Source organism: Phlebotomus papatasi, chromosome 5 (genome assembly GCF_024763615.1).
Source record: "Phlebotomus papatasi isolate M1 chromosome 5, Ppap_2.1, whole genome shotgun sequence".
Taxonomy (NCBI): domain Eukaryota; kingdom Metazoa; phylum Arthropoda; class Insecta; order Diptera; family Psychodidae; genus Phlebotomus; species Phlebotomus papatasi.
This window is the reverse complement of record NC_077226.1, coordinates 1,814,069-1,831,363: the sequence shown is the minus strand read 5'-3', so window position 1 is coordinate 1,831,363 and position 17,295 is coordinate 1,814,069. Positions and strand designations below refer to the sequence as shown.

Here is a 17,295-nt window from a genome sequence, read left to right as displayed (position 1 = left end):
AGAGATAGGGATAGGATTTCTTCTACACTGACTGAGAGAAATCCGAAAATGTTAAAATAACATTCAGCAGATGTTTATTTTACTCTGCATTATTGATCGACCCGAAATTGATCGTCACATTTTTGGCATAGTTTTTGTACTACATCACGTACTACAGACTACAGGGCACTCAATGGGTAAAGTGGTAGAGCACTTGGTCTATGATGCAAGTGTCCCGGGTTCGAATCACGTTTCTGGGTCACCAGAAATTTTTCTGGCGTTAAAAGGTGTTCGGATTGCATCCAGTGACCTTCACTGCACTTGATTCCACGAAGCATGGGACTGATAACCTCATCCCTGTACAAGAAAAAATAATAATGTCTAGGAATCCCCTTGCGGGAAGGCCTAGTTCCTTCATGGAATGTTGTACCAGCATTTTTATTATTATTATTATTATTAAAAGTAATCCATTTTTCAAGCAAAATGACAGATGATGATTTGAATGAAATTTGAGATTAATTTTTGAAAGGGGTTGCAGGTCATCACCATCGGTATCTGCCAGTCCAACGGACAGCCTACTAAGTGGGGCTCCCCTGGCCAAACGAGAGTGCCTGATGTGCGGTGATAAGGAAGTGACTGGAGCTCTTGTTCCCTGTGGTCACAATATGTTCTGCCTGGAATGCGCCAATCGGATCTGTGCACCTGGCGATGCCCTATGTCCCGTCTGCAGTCAGGCCGTCAGTCAGGCCATTCGGATTATAGCCTAGACCACTGACAAAAAGCAAAAAGCAAAAAAAAAAACATGGGAATTGTCAGCCAACTAGGATAGAGGTTTCAATTGGGCCACCCACACAACGAAATAACTAAAAAAAAAAATAAAAATAAATAAATAAATGACACCACTGAAGGCTGAGAACTAAATTAAAAAAAATAAACAACAGAGTTAGAACTCTAAAAAAAAAATGATAGAGAGATCCTCAAATAAAAACCAATAATCCCATAATTATAAAAGGAAAAAAAAAACTAAAATAAAATTCTGCAAAAATCCCTTCGATAGTCCCGTCCCTTTGTCCTTTACGATTTTCCCGATATTCCTACCCCATTTCCCCAGATATCAATGCGCGATATTTTTGTATAAAAGTGAAATTAAAAGATGACTTAAAGAAAAAATAAAAGAAAACTACCAAGATCGATATAAATTAAGCATTATATTGTAACGACTTAGTCTTATATTGTGGAGAAAAAAAGGAACTCACATTTAAAAAAAAATTCTTATTGTAAAAGACAAGCAACTCAAAAGATCTCCTAAAGGTTTAGTGGTAAAAAAAAACAAGTAAAATTGCAAACTTTGAGGTTAGTAAACATTAATCTCTAATATAGAAAAAAGAAGATTAAAAAAAATCCAACGGAGAGAGATTTAAATACAAGAAATTATATGAAAGCAAGAAAAAAAAATATTTATCTATAAAGAAAAAAGATTAAAACATAGCAAAGATTATATTAAATAAACAATATTTAAAAAAAAAATATTTAATAGAATTAATATAATAAAGAAGAAAAAAAATATTATTAAAACAGAGATAAAAAAAAAAAAACGGAAAACACCTTAAAAGTCTGATATTTGAAGGCAATTTTTCATCCCAATTTATAATGAAAGAAAAAAAAAACAAGAAACATAAATAAGTAAATTAGCGAGGAAAGAGAAATGGAGAAATATGTAAACTATAATATATATAAATATATAAAAAAATCATGAGAGAGGTTTTAACCTAGCTTAGAGCATAAAAGAAGAAGAAGAAAAGATGAATAACATTTTTCTTTTTCAAAGTACTTAAAACACAAAAGAGATCTGGTTTAAAAAATCACTTGTTTCTATTGATTTTTCTTTTATGTTTGCCTACAAAAAAATAAAAATTTCCAATACAGAGAGTGACAATTAACCTTAGAAAAAAAAACTCTAAAAAAAAAAACAAAAAATAAAAATCCCACAAAAGATCATTTTAGAATTTGATATTAAAACAGGGATATTTATAAAGAAAAAAAATCTTAATATTCTCTTTAAATTAAGATGGGGCTGTGAATTGAGGTAATTTATAGAGAAAGGGAAAAGACACTTTCCCACAACAAAGCAAAAAAAAAAACATGACAATTCATTTATCGCTAAATCTAAACATTTTTTAAAAATAAGTTTCAATTTTTATTTTTTTGTTCGAAAATCATTCCAATGCATTTTGTGTCTGGCGACAAATCTTAGATATAAATATTTTTTTTTTAAATTATTATTAATTGAAATTTGACCATTAGATCGGAGACAGATTCGAAAAAGAAATTCCGACTCATGCCATATTTTACAACTAAATTTTTCACCTAAATCCAGATGGAATCTTGATTTTGATTAAACGGACTCCCGGCTAACATATTAAGGTAACTTATTAAGTATTTAATTAAGTCCTTAACGCAATGACTTAATTTTAAAAGGAGTTGTAGTCCAACCAAGTACATTGCAAATACAGTGGGACCTCGATAGAGTCAACTAATTATATCCAGGCCTGTTGACCTTATGGAATCCGAGAAAAATTAATTAAAATATGAAATTTTGATATAAAGGGGTAGTATTAGGTGAGATTCCTAATAGATCGAGCATAACTTCTTTATGAGGATCGACGATGTCTCTTCATTTTCAGGATTTTTAAGGCTTCGTATAGAGGTCCTTTAACAATATTTATTTCATGATCATTTGCAATCTATGCGTCTCAAAGATCGTTTGTTTGCAAATGTGACGCAGATTTCGTTCAATTTGCTTCTTCACTTTAAGAACGATGACTAGCGATGAAGCAATTTTTCTAGACCTCTACCTTAGCATTTTAAAATTCTACTAGTATCCCTGTACCAAGTTATGTTTTGAATTACAGTAGACTCTCGCTTATCCGTGGACTCTTTTTCCGGGTGACATAAAAAAATCCGTGAGACAGTTGAATTTTAAAAATTTTGTTGACATATTTTCCCCGTTTTGGGTTTTTTTTGTTAAAGCAAATGTGCTCTATCTACTGTTAATTCTTTCTCATTGTAACTTTTTTGGACAGTACGCATGTTTAGAGAGAATGTCGATTCAGTCAGATCAGAATTCACTCCATAAATTTGCAATGTGAACAAAAAAAACGTTAGATTTCAAACAATTTGATGTGTATCACTCTCAAAATCCGTGTGATATTTCGGTCCCGTTCCACGGATAAGCGAGAGTCTACTGTAGTTAGAGCTGTGATTGTCCCTTTTTCGCGTACGGGGACGAACTATTCAATTCAGTTCAATTTATTCATCTCATTTTCATCTTTTCGCGCCCTTTCCATGCGACCATCGCCGTCTTATCGTCGACTCTATCTTCCGGGATAAAACAATGGAAAATCCCTTCACTGGTTGTATGTTTTTCAGTGTACTTTATTTCACTGCTAACGTTGAGACGCAGAATCGGCTGAACACAGCTTTCATTTCCTGTGTACAGTACGTATTCGGACTCCTTAAGTTCGATTATATTTGTTTTTGGGTGAATTCAATCCTTGGTCTTGAACTTTTTCCTTACCTGGAGTGCCACGGTGTCTAGCGGAGCACAAGGACATGAAAATTAGTTTCACAAAGTACTTAACGCTTAATAACTTACCTTGTGTTAGTCGGATTACTATAGCTCTTTAAAATTCTGGATTTTTTTTTCTTTTCAATTTTAATTTAAACTCTAAAAGAAGCTATTACAAGATCTTTTGAATCATTTTGAGCATTTTGAGAGGCTAAAAGTGAGAATAAATTTGCTACTATGCAAATTAATTTTTTTTAATCACTAACAAAATTTATAAAACAACTTTTTTTCTCTCTCTTCAAATGTTTTCTTTCATTCCATGGCCATTTTGAAAGCGTCACTCTCTGTATTAATTTATATTTAAATTTTATTAATTAGGATAATTTTCAATTTTTTTTTTATCGACACTGAGTGCCAGTTTAATAGAGTTTATATTGTAGTGGAAACTTGTGTTCTATAAGTGTTCTAATAAGCATTTTATCCTATTATTGATTTTCTCTAAAGAAATGTTTTATTTCTTTTTTAATTATTATTATTATTTTTTTTTTAAATTGTAAATTGTGAGCCATTCTCAAAAAGACTCCTCTTAGATTTTAATGTTTGAGTTTAATGTTTCTTTTTAGTGAGAATTTTTTTTACAAAAAAAAAAAAAGATTTAAATCAGAAGATGAATCATCTTTATTTAAAATAAAATTGAAAAAAAAAATAAAAAAATAAAAAGATGAAAGAAATATCATGCGTTTTTCATTAAAGAAGAATTAAAAAAAAAAAGAGAAATAGAAGAAAATAAATAGAAATTTTAAGAATAGAGAGATTTATATATTATAAAGAAGAAAAAAAGAAGTAACAGAAGGAATAAATTATTGAAAGAAATGAATGAGAAAAAAAAGATTTAAACAAAATATTAATAATACAAAAAGTAATTATTGAGAAGAAAATAATAATAAAAAAAAACGAGATATAATTGTTAAAATTATTTTCCTATATTTGTTTTTTTGTAATAAATGTATATTATTTTTCCAATTGTCTTTTATTTTTTATTTCATAGTCTATTGCACAAAATATTTTTAAAAAGAACAAATTAAGTAAAAAAAAAAAACTACAATTAATTGTAAAGAAATATTTAAAAGAAGAAGATGAAAAAAGAAATGAAAGAGTGAAGGAAGAAAAGGAAGATATTTGACATATATATTATTATTAAATATATTGAAATAGATTTATATTTTTACTATTTTTACTTATTTTTCACTCAAATTTGAAAGAAAGAAAGAAGAAGTAAACACATTTTTATGTTATATGTATCCCTATATTTAACAAAAACAAAAATCCCAGTATTAAGTTGATTGCTTTAGTAGTTAAAACAAAACAAAAAAAAAAAACAAAAGATAAAAAAAAAACAAATGAATTGTGTTATTTAGCAAGTGAACAAAAACAAAATATTCAAAAAAATTATGAGTATTTTCAGTTTATTTCTATTTTTTATTTTATTTCGAATTAAACTAAAAAAAAAAAGAAAGAAAAATAAAGCAAATTATTAAATTATTGAAAAGTCGATTGAGCGAATTGAAACCAAATGATATAAAATAGAAAACTATCTTTAAACAAAACAAAAAAAAAAGAAAAATAATATTTTTGTCAGATATTGTGGTTGTGACATTTTTTTATTGGTTGTCCGCATCCCTGACAAAATTCTTTATCAATTTTTTTATTTTATTTTATTTTTTTTTTGTGTAAATTTTATTATGTTAAATTCATTAATTCTCAAGACTAAAGACTGGATTAAATGAAAAAAAAAATAATATAACTATTTGACTTTCAACTACAAAAAAAGAATTATATTAAAATATAAGATAAAGAAGAAAAAAAATTAGAACAAATTCCAATATCAATTTATTTATTTTATTATTTATTTTCACTCGAGCTTTTATACAACAACAAAAAAAACAACAATAAATTCAACACTATGCAACAATTTTTGGAATAACTTTCTCATGCTATTTGCTAATTAATTAATTGATTTTATTAATTAGATCCAATTTATTTACAAAAGAGTGCTCATTATTGTGATTTTCAGTTGTATTTTTGCTCCTTTGATTGAGGTTAAACAAATTTAATTGAAGATCTAGCTACAGCACCTCTAGTAACGTGCATTTATTCTGTGAATCATTGGATAAATTAGCATGAGAAACCTAAATTCAAGTCGCAAAGCACAATGGGCAAAAATGTCTGGGAGTCCTTGCAAAAATGCCTTATCCTTTCGAAAAACAAAAATACTATTAAAAAAATATTTGACATCGAATTACTCAAGATCGGCCGAACCGATTATAATGAAATTCGGTACGTAGTCAATGTATGACTTAGGCTATTTATCCATGGATACTACCCCCTCCCCCCACCCTTCCTTCCAGTAGCCCCCATACAAAATGAGGACATTTTTCACAATAATTACCAAGTTTGGCGATCATTTCCAAACAGCTTTATTATTTTCAGGGTATACCAAGGGGTTACTCAAACTTGGAATACCAACACACTATTTCGTTCGAATCTATGGAATCCACTGAATCACTCGTGAGATTCTAATAGTATCTGAACTACAATTCTTTCAAGAATCACAGGAATCAAATAGAATCACAGAATCATTCTTAATTTCGCGATAGATAAGCCATAGTACATTGCAGATGTCTATGGATTTTTTTTCTTATTTTCCAAAGAAGATTGGAAATTTTCAACATACAACAACAATCATAGAATACGTCTCATTTAAAAAGAAATACGATTTTTCCCGTGGCGGATACAAGGTAAATGACCCAGTTAGCAAATTCGGTTAAGGTGGACCCCCGGGATACCAAGAACAAAATCCTTCTTCAATATTTTACACAGATTGAGGTGCCCATTATTTTCAATTAATAAGAGGCTGTAATTAGAGACGAAGATCCAGCTAGGTTTTTAAAAAGACAGGAGCCAAATTGGAAAACTATCCCCAAAAGAAATCGTTTTTTTTTTTTGAACACGAAGAACAAAAGTTTTCTTAAAAATTTGTAAAAAAAAACAGCTCAATTATTAGACTTTGAGCTTAATTGAGAATCAATAAAAGAAAACAATCTGGAAACTTACGATCTGTTTCACGAGGAAATCACAGCCGATTTAAGCGATTTTGGAGGATTTAGACAAAAGGTACAAAAGCGTTTTCATGGATCTGAGTAGCATTCCGTACCAAGAAATTGAATTTTAAGTTTGAGGATCCCAAAACGATGTTCTTAGAGACCAAAAACGTTTTTAAACTTTATATGCTTGAAAATAAGAATCAATCCTATTTTAATCCGATTTGGTGATTTTAAGTCGTTCAGTCAGCACATAATCAGATTTAATTGAATTCCAAAAATAAGTACTAGCTTTTATGTTTGAAGGAAAATGGATTAAAAGCACCTTAAGATAAAATTTTGACAAATTTCCTGTTGAAAGTTCACAATAAATTAATTATCAAGTCCTTTTTATGATTATAAGGGAAGAGCACCACGGATCGGAATGTTTAGAGACATGCTGCATATTTAGTTGAAAATATAAGCCTCAAAATACTTATTTGGTATTTTTGTTGATACTAATTACTCTATTAATTATCCATTTAACTGTATCTTTGCATTTCATTTATAAATCATTACAATAAAGTAATAAAAAATAGGTATTATTGCGCACTTGCCTTCTGTATCTCGGATCGTCACGAATTAAATCAGGTGTCTCACAGAAAATTGGTTTTATAAATTAAATCTGGGTTATTGCAATGCATTATTATGAGAGTTAAATGGTAAAAAGTCGCTATTAATTTTTAAAAATTCATTTTATTTAGAGCAACAATCCGGTATTAACCTGACGATCCGAGGAACACTGCCGATCGCTGGTACTCTTCCCTTATTAACTTATATTCAGTCGCAAACATTACACAAAAAAAATCGAGTGGAAATTCTGAAAAAAAAAAAAAATTTTAAATGTTTAAAATAAAGCATTTAATTAAGGCTTCTCCTTGACGAAAATGGCGGGAAATTTTGATCAAAAATGAACTGATAATGCTGGTGTTTCAGAGTTTCAAAAACTTTCTTTCAAAAGTTGAATTCTAACCCTATTTTTATTATTTTGAGGCCGTGGAAAGTTTTCTAGCTAGATATTTCCTCTAACCTGTTTCATAGCGACATTGTAGTTCTTCCTATTATTCAAAAATTATCTTTATCGTATTTAGCAACATCTGAAATTCGATAAATTCAAAGATATTGGGGATAAACAAAATCACAGAATGGAATAAATTGAGAATCACAGAATACCGAATTGAATTTATTAAGAGAATCACATATTTGGAATCACTAGAATCACATTGGGAATCACATGGAATAAACGGAATATGGACACAAATTTTCTATCTTGAGTAACCCCTTGGGGTATACCTAAGGATGATTAACTAACGGATGGAGCATTTTAATATACAAATGGTATATTTTTCTTAAATTCTTTATAATTTTTAAGCTTTAGATCCCACAAAAATAAATATAACACGAAATGGTAGCCACATATACAGAGAATATATTTTTATTAAATTTAAAATTTGATTTTAAGAAAATTTTTCAGAAAAATTCAAAAAAATTGCGAATTTTTACGTCTTTTTTTCATAAAGGTTTTAGGAACTATTATCCTCGTGCAATCATTATAAATTTTTGTGCTAATAACATTAACATTAGGGGAAGTGCTTATAATTTTGGACAGTCTGCTTATAAGCATCGAAGTTCCAAGTTTGAAGTGCGATATTTTCTATACTAATTGACATTTCTTGTTACTCTCTTTTCAGAAGGGTTGTTTAGAAACTTGGCAAGCTATTTATCGTCTTATTTTTATTAAAATTAGTTTTAATACATTTAAAAATGAATTGATAAGTAGAGGTGACCTTGGCTCTTATTTTGGACAACTTGCTTATTAATTTGTCCAACTTGACTGTAAATTTGGACAGCTAATCCGCCTCAATAGGATGCCTATTGTTCTTCATTTGATGAACCAATCTTACCAAGTCCTCTTCCTGTTCATGTAAGGGAAACGTAGAATGTCACAAGAAGCCCGGAAACTTTCCATATCATTCATTAAAGTGAGTTGACTTCGGTGCTCCAAGTACGTGCGGATTCGTTCATTCCCTGACCTTTCCGGGAGCCTTTCAAGGCATTTCTCGCTACATCTCTTTCGTAGAGATGATGCTCCTTTGTTTCTCCAGGCATTTGTCCAACCTAGTCATCACAAAAGCTAAAACTTCACGAAATTTCGTGAGAAAAACACCTGTCCAGAATAAGAATCATCATCTCACTGGTGAATGTCTTAAAAAATTTCCCATTTTTCACACGAAAAATATAATTCACAAGGCAAATCTCACTTCAGGTCAAATGTACAAATCATCAGTAACGTGTATCAAGACAATATTCAAGTAATATTCAATAATATCACTCAAAAACAGCGAACAAACTTTGTTAGTACTTCACCAAAACTAAATAAGACTGAAGTAAGCCACGAAGTTCTGTCATATTTCTCGTAAGCAATTGCTCACACTGAATTTTCAACAAAGCAATTTCAACTCAAATCATATTCAAATTTTAACGTATTTAGTGTCAAAATCTTCCAAAAGGAACAAATATTTAGATAGAATTCATTATTCATCAAATATTGGAATAAAAATCCATCATTTTAATCAATTTATTTTTAGTGTCCAATGTTATCCTCAAAGTGTCCAAAATAAGAAACTGGACAAAATTATGAGCATTTCCCCTAGATACTCTTGCATTTTGTAAAAGTTTCAAAATGATTGCAAATTGGTTTTACATTAAGGGCAGAATCACATTGACAGTAAAATGCTCGACATACTCGAGACTTAATTGAAAATATATATGCCTCAAAATACTATTTGGTATTTTAGTGTATGCCAATTGGTATATTTGTGAATCCTTTAACTACAGTGGGTGTCAATAGTTTGTTGCCTAATGCATATTTGAGAAATCAAGTGAAAAAAAATTATAGAAAAAATTACTTTTACAAATTTTGCTTTTTGCAGATGAGTTCCCTGTAATCCGTAGATATTATTTATATTTTTCAAAAAAAATAATTAATTTTATTTCATATCAAAAATAATTGTTTTCCAAAAGTTGGTCATTTTTGAAAAATCAAAAGTTTGTTGCCTCACTTAAAAAACTAATTTGAAATGATCAAAACATGCAACCAACTTAATGTAAAGCGGTTACATTTTGGGTTTATGTCATTTGAAAGGCAAATGGTGGGTTTGTACATTTTTAAAGTTATCAATGGTAAATATATTTATATAAAAGTGATTATAGAAAACAAGAAATAATCCGTTTTTTGATAATTTATAATTTAGGTTAAAAATGGCAACTTACAAAAAGTTAAAAGGTGGGAAATCGTCCAGAGATACTGCCGGAATGAATCTGCGTCGTTAAATGCCAAATTTACTAGAAAATTACGAAAGGTTAGACATAAAATATTCAAATATTATATTAATGAGGTACGAGCACATCTGAAAAACGCTACTGGCAGACCTAGGGTATCGATTCAGAGGGGTGATAATAGCATTGTAAGTATCTCTGATAGTGACCCAATGATGTCTGCTTCATAAATTAAAAGACAGTTGGTTACAGAAGGAACACAGGTCCCTACAGTTACAAAAACTAGCTCATATTGAAAGAAAATGGTAAGAATGTTTGGGTGGCTCTCAATATTCCATTGGTTAGCTAGTTTAATCTGGATAAAATATTGTAGTTTTACTTGTTTAACATGTTTCAAGTAAATTTACAACTTTTTATTCAGATTGGTCTTGCTTACCAATGGAATATTGAGAGCCACCCAAACATTCTTACCATTTTCTTTCAATATGAGCTAGTTTTTGTAACTGTAGGGACATGTGTTCCTTCAGTAACCAACTATCTTTTAATTTATGAAGCAGACATCATTGGGTCACTATCAGAGATACTTACAATGCTATTATCACCCCTCTGAGTCGATACCCTAGGTCTGCCAGTAGCGTTTTTCAGATGTACTCGAACCTCATTAATATAATATTTGAATATTTTATGTCTAACCTTTAGTGATTTTCTCTAAAATTTGGCAATTAACGACGCAGATTCATTAGGGCAGTATCTCTGGATAATTTCCCCCCTTTTAACTCCGTCTAACATGCCATTTTAACCTAATTTATGAATTATCAAAAAACGGATTATTTCTTGTTATTTATTATCACTTTTAAACACATGTATTTTTCATATACAACTTTAGAAATGTCCAAACGCACCATTGGCCTCTCAAATGACATAAACTCAAAATATGGTCGGTTTATTTGAAGTTAGTTGCATGTTTTTGACCCTTTTGAGTAACTTTTCAAATGAGGCAAAAAACTTTTGATTTTTCAAAAATGAACAACTCTTGTAAAACAATAATTTTTTATATAAAATAAAATGCAATAATTTTTTTCAAATATATAAATAAGATCTACGGATAATAGGCTACTAATTTGCAAAAAGAAAAATTTTAAAAAGTATTTTTTTTCTATCATTTTTTGCACCTGGTTTCCCGAACATACATGAGGCAACAAACTTTTGACACTCACTGTATATCTGTGCATTTGAATTTTAAATTTTCACAATAAATTAATAAAAAAAAATAGATGTAATTGCTGCTGTGTACTCTGTACCTCGGATTATCACGAATTTAATCAGGTGTTTTTACAGAAAATTGGTTTTATAAATAAAAATCTACACTAATACATTGTATTCTTGTGAGAGTTAATTGTTAAAAAGTAGCTAATAATTTTTAAAAAATTCATTTGAATTCGTTCAACAATATGGTAATAATCTGACGAGCTGAGAAACACTGCCGATCGCTGGTGCTCTTCCCTAATATCTCGAGCGTAAAGAAATCTCTAAATGGATGTTAAGTTTGAGATCTCTATCTCTTAATCAAATTCAGGATCTTGCATGGGAGCGCCTTGGGATCGAACTCGAACATCTTCCTGAAGTGGCGGAGGACCGACAGGCGTGGGCTGTTAACCTTGGTGTCATGGGCCCGCGACCCCAATAGGGATAAGCGGTTGAAAATGAATGAATGAATGAATGATCTCTTATAGTTTCCGAGTCATTCGGATTTAAAGTTTTAGAGGTATTTTTTTTTTTTTTGTATTTTTGCCAATCGAATTTGTATGCTTTCCAATTTTCAAGAACCTCGAGTTGCACGCATTTCGAGGTTGCCTGTAATAAATCTCAGTTACCATAAGCTTATTTGGACCATTTAAGCTTATCACTGGCTATAACTTTCCTCTGAGAAGACGTAGAAAGGTAAAACTTGGTATGGGATCAAGGTGTAGGAAAGGTTCCTCAATCATGTATATAGGCTCATCCTCCCTCCACTCCTTCTTGTAGCCACCATACAAAATAGAGACATTTTCCGCTATAACTCCTCTCTGAAAGGAAGTATAAATCAGAAACTTGGCATAGGATCAAGGGCAATGGTAGGCTCTTTAACCGTGTTTACATATATTTTCCCCCACCTTTCCTTCCTGCAGTCCCCATACAAAATGAGGACTTTTTCCACTATAACTCCTCTCCCAGAAAAGGTAGAAAACTGAAACTCGGCATGGAAATAAGGTTTATGAAAGGCTATTCAATCATACAAAATCTAATTACAGTAGACTCCCTCTCAATCGGGAATATGGAGCAAAATGTCATCCGGTTTAGCGATGGAATTTAGCGTCAAAGCCTTTATAAATTCCACAAAAAGCGCTCAATTATAAAGAATCACGATAAAATAGGAAGAACTAGGGGAAACTGGGGCACCACCAAACACGGGGTACCACCAAACACTGCGATTTTTCAATCAAATATTCGATATCAGAGGATAAGACCGATAGGAATTTATAGGCACTATAGGGATGCTTGTCCACTGAAGGAATGGTCGAGATAGTCCAAGTAGTTTAGAAATAAAAATTAGTGTTTGGTGGTACCCCGTGTTTGGTGGTGCCCCAGTTTCCCCTACAGCGAATTTGAGCAAATTAGCTTCATAATTAAGCGTGAAAACTGTCAACAAAATTTTTCGCCCGATTGAAAAAGAGCCGATTGAGTGAGAGTCTACTGTACGATTTCTAAAGAAACTAAATAAATAAATTACAGAAAAATTATTCAAAATATGTAATGATTCAACTGAAATCGATGATGACCTATTCAATGATATACATCTCATTGGTGATCACACCATAGACCATTTTTGCCCATTGTCCTTTATATTAAAAAAAAAAAAGAATATTTCCGATATGAAACTTAAAACTTCAAAATATTCAGTTGCGAAAAGAATTTTACAAAAAAAAAATACACCCTTTGAAACTTGAAAAGAAAAAAAAAATTAAATAAAAATTAAGAAAATATGACTTTAAAAGAAAAATTTATAGTAAGGATGATAAAAGGGTAAAAAAAAACCCAATGTAAATATATTTAATAAATATATATTATATTGAAAGTAAAAGAAAAAAATAAATAAATAAAAAGCAAAAAGACTTCTTGACTGACTGATTTCGCGGTAGTTAGATTCGTAATATTACATATATATATATATATTAATACATATATATATATATACATTTAGAGAAAGAGATTGATAAAGAAAACATTGAAAAAGAAGAAAAAAATAAACAAAAAAATATATATAATTACTAAATAAAATATAGAGTGAAAAAAAAGCAACAGAATAGACGTTGACACATTAGTATATTAAGATTAAAAGAATAATGAAAAAAAAAACTAATTTAGAGAGAAAAAAACAGATAAAAGAAATATATATTAAATAAAGAACGGAAAGAATCTAATATTTATAGAGTGAAGATAAAAATCTAGATCATAGAGAAGAATAAATAAAAAAAAAAACAATATTTAAATACTAAAAAAAAAATAATCTCAACCAAAATATATATTATATTAATATTTTAATTACTTATAAAGTAAAATGATAAAAGAAAAAAAATGAAATAAATGAAAGAAAACCCATGGCATTGATTAAATAAAAAATCGCGATAAAATTCACTATAAAAGATATTTAAATTATAAAAAATATATATATTATTATTAATACTAAGAATAGAGAAAACAAGATATATTAAAGAAAAAATTAAAAAGTAAATGAATTATTTGCTGAAATAGAAGCTGAAAAAGTAAATGAAATAAAGAAGAAATAAAAACAGAAGGAATATTAAAAAAATATATATATATATATTTTACTGTCTTCCGAAGAGAGACACGAGTCAGATGAATTAACAAAAAAAAAAGAAAGTAAATGATGAAAAAGAATTAAAGAAAAAAGAATTTTTAAAAGAAAAAAATAAATAAATAAAATATACAGAAGATACATTGAAAAGATATTTAGAACATTAGCTATAATATAAAAGAATATTAAAAAAAAATAGTAAAAAAAAGGAATCATTGGCACTTCGTGGTTGTGACAGAAACATTGGCGGCATTTAAAAAAAAAATAAATACTGAAGACAAAATTAAAAATTAGTGAGACTTTATAGGAGAAAATTTATAAATTTAAATTTAATAGAAAGAAAAGATTTAAAAAAAAAAACCAAAAAATTAATCCTTCGCTGGACTAAATCACTGTACAATATTTAGAAAATTATTTGAGAAAAACAAATTGATAGTTCAATCAGTTAATCAATTCTTTATTGCAGTGATAATCTTGATTTTCACAGTAATAATACTGTTCAAAGTTTTCTTATATAACACGTCAATCAATAAGTCCGTTGGATAATACATAGATGGCACCCAGATCAGTTTTAGTCAAAGAAATGGCTCCACTGATAAAAATGGTGGATAATTTTGATCCATTCGTTAATATTTTGGTGAATCAAATAATGATCCATCATTTCAAATGGTTCTTTTTGATCCTTTGTTGGAAGATAATTTTGATCCATTTCAAAAGAATCAAATTTTGATACTTTGAATGGTAGGGGAGACTGGGGCACATGTAACCATTTTCGATAGATGCGAATTTGAGGTGATTTTCCAAGGACACCGTGATTTTTTGGAAAATCTTTCTTAGCTCATGTTTTACCCTTGAGTATAGGCAATACATCGAGGGTAATGCGAATGTTGAAAACAATTGAGTTTTCCATAAAAATGATATTTGTGACACTGTGCATTTTTCTCTTTTCACAAAATCACCCTTTTTTCCACCCTTCAAATTAACTTTGCACCACTTTCGATTATTTTAATTACTTAAGAGATATATAAAAACTGTATATAGTAAAGAGAGGTAATCCGGATACTTTTCATAGAGTGCGACTTTAATGCTTGTTTTTGGACTGATGAAATATTTTTTTCCCCATTCCAAATCAATAGAATTATTCTTTGTTTAATTTAGAATCATAATAGAAATAGAATTTTAGCAATAATATTGATGAAAATTAATAAAATTACGATAATATTAATATATGCGCAAGAATGTTACTGCGACGCTTTTATGTAACTCCGTTGAATTCGATCAAACTCGGATGCTCATTTTAAGGAAAAGTTTAATGCATAAAAATGAGAAGATATTATTTCAAAAACATTTTTTTAGAGTTTTATTCCATCAATTCATTTCATTAATTTATTATTTAATTATATATATTTTTATTTATTTTAAGATTGCACTCAATTCTTTGATTTTTCCTCGGTTTTCTTGGCTGACTTCCTTCCACGTTTTTTCTTTTCAGCTTCAATTGGCATTTGAGCCTTTTCCTTTACCATGTTTTTCTCCTTTAGTTTTATCTCCTTTTCTCCTGCCCTTATTTTTTTGTTCCTCTCTCTGGTCAACTTCCGTTCAGCAATTTCTTTCTTTTTTTGTAAATCCTGCCTCAATTTTTCCTACTGTTCCGCGATAATTTCCTCGGAAGATACAATATACTGGTGTTTGACATTGCTGGCTTTGACCCTCTTCTTCTGACGACGTTTTGGAATTTCTCCTGGCCAGAAATAGCATTGTTTTAGTGTGTCGAAGATCGGTTGAGTTTCAGAAGTTGCAGAGAGTTGGTTTCCAGGGATGACTGGATCATTTGAAGGACTATTGTCGGTGGCCTGATCGTGCTGGTTATTGATAATGGACTCCTCTGAATGTTGGAAAACAATTTTCGGGAAATAAAGACCAGCATAGAAAAGTGGCCCATCCATCCAGCCACTCTGTGGTGACGTTCCCATTTTCCATCCTTCTGCGTTGTGAATGGCAATTTTTGGAGTAATGTCAGTTTTATGAACAGCCATTGGAGGAGCAAGTTCGCCAGTAGCTGACACCATGAAGAGTACTGTGATACATTGCTTCGGTCCTGAATTTTTAAGAGATGGAACTACACGTGAACCTCTCCTGGACAGGACATTTCCATCTTCCGGTGTCAAAAAGAAGGCACTTTCGTCGCAATTAAAAACACGGTCTGGTGAAATGCTCAGAAGGTTGTGTTCTGTGAAATATCCAAGACAATTCTGAAACCATTCCGTGAGGTCTTCAGCAGTAACAGTAGCTCTTTCCAATGAGAAGGATTTTGGCTTGCGCATGCTGAGCTCTGGATGACGCTTAAGAAAATTCCTGAACTAAACGTCTCCGGGTCTTCCAGCTGTAAAATGGTTTGGAATTTTCTAGACCTCACAGATGAGTTTAACGCTGTCCAGAACTTGTTCCTTCCCGATGGGATGCCAGCCATCCGCACATCCCAGGATCCATTTGACAAGTTCTTTTTCCTGTTCTTTTGAAAGAATTGTTGGCCTGCCATTGGGGCACTCCTCTGGGTATTTGCCGGTCAATTTGTTGTGCAGTGTTGTTCTTGGGACATTAAATGTTTTGGATGCATATGCTATGGTAGAACCATCTCGTACACACTGCAAGGCATTCCTAATACCTTCCTTAGAGTCGGGCTTGTCCTTATAGGTCTTTTCTTTTGTTCCCTTTGGCATCTGAAACAGAAAAAGAGTCCTGAACAATGCAAATTCTGAACCAAAACATTGACTTTCACCGCATCCGACATGCATCGAAATGTAAACATTCACAAAAATCACTTATTTCTGTATGAATTATTAATATATTATCTATAAACTCTTACTCACCTTGTAGATCAATAACTACACTAACTTTTATTAATAATTTTGATTGCAAATAATGTTTTATTATATAGAAAAAACACTAAACTTTTTCCAGCGACGAGCTGTCAACAGCAAAATTTTCTCAGAAATTAAATTTTTAGTACACAACCCAGCTGACCCGAGCTTAAAAAATATTTCTTTTACCCACTTATTAAACCGATAAAAATATAATTTTTGGTTTTTCTTAAAGTAGAATAGTTATAATATGATACTTCAGTAATTAATTACAGAATTAAAAATATAAATTATATTTTAAGTGGATGTATCGGAGTTAAATCGGTCGCGGCATCCGAGTTTTGCAATCGTCGGAGTTACATGGCCTTACTATATTTTTCAAAAAATCACTACACTTCTTACAAAGAATAATTAAAATAGCAAAAAAAAAAACTAAAAGCATGCATATCAAAGACATTTTTCAATGGATTTTCCCCATTTTTTGACATCATGTGATTTTTTATTGAACACAGTGCCACCAATTTTTTTTCGTAGTCAATGAATTAGACATTTCGCATGAAGGTCAATTTCCTGCTCTTTTACCTACTCATTTTGTGAAATTCAAATTGCCTG

At 30.4% G+C, this 17,295-nt stretch overlaps 1 protein-coding gene across 4 annotated transcripts in view; it reads left to right on the top strand.

Moving 5' to 3' along the window:
- LOC129808769 (RNA-binding protein MEX3B) overlaps positions 1–914 on the top strand; it is a 41,306-nt gene extending 40,392 nt beyond the window's left edge. For 3 of the 4 annotated variants that reach the window (XM_055858608.1, XM_055858610.1, XM_055858609.1), the window contains exon 5: positions 509–914. In XM_055858608.1, the coding sequence (XP_055714583.1) occupies positions 509–746 (238 nt within the window). In that variant the 3' untranslated portion in view covers positions 747–914. The remainder of the gene's footprint in view (positions 1–508) is intronic. The other variant, XM_055858613.1, reaches the window with a different exon arrangement.
- The last annotated feature ends 16,381 nt before the right edge of the window (positions 915–17,295 follow it).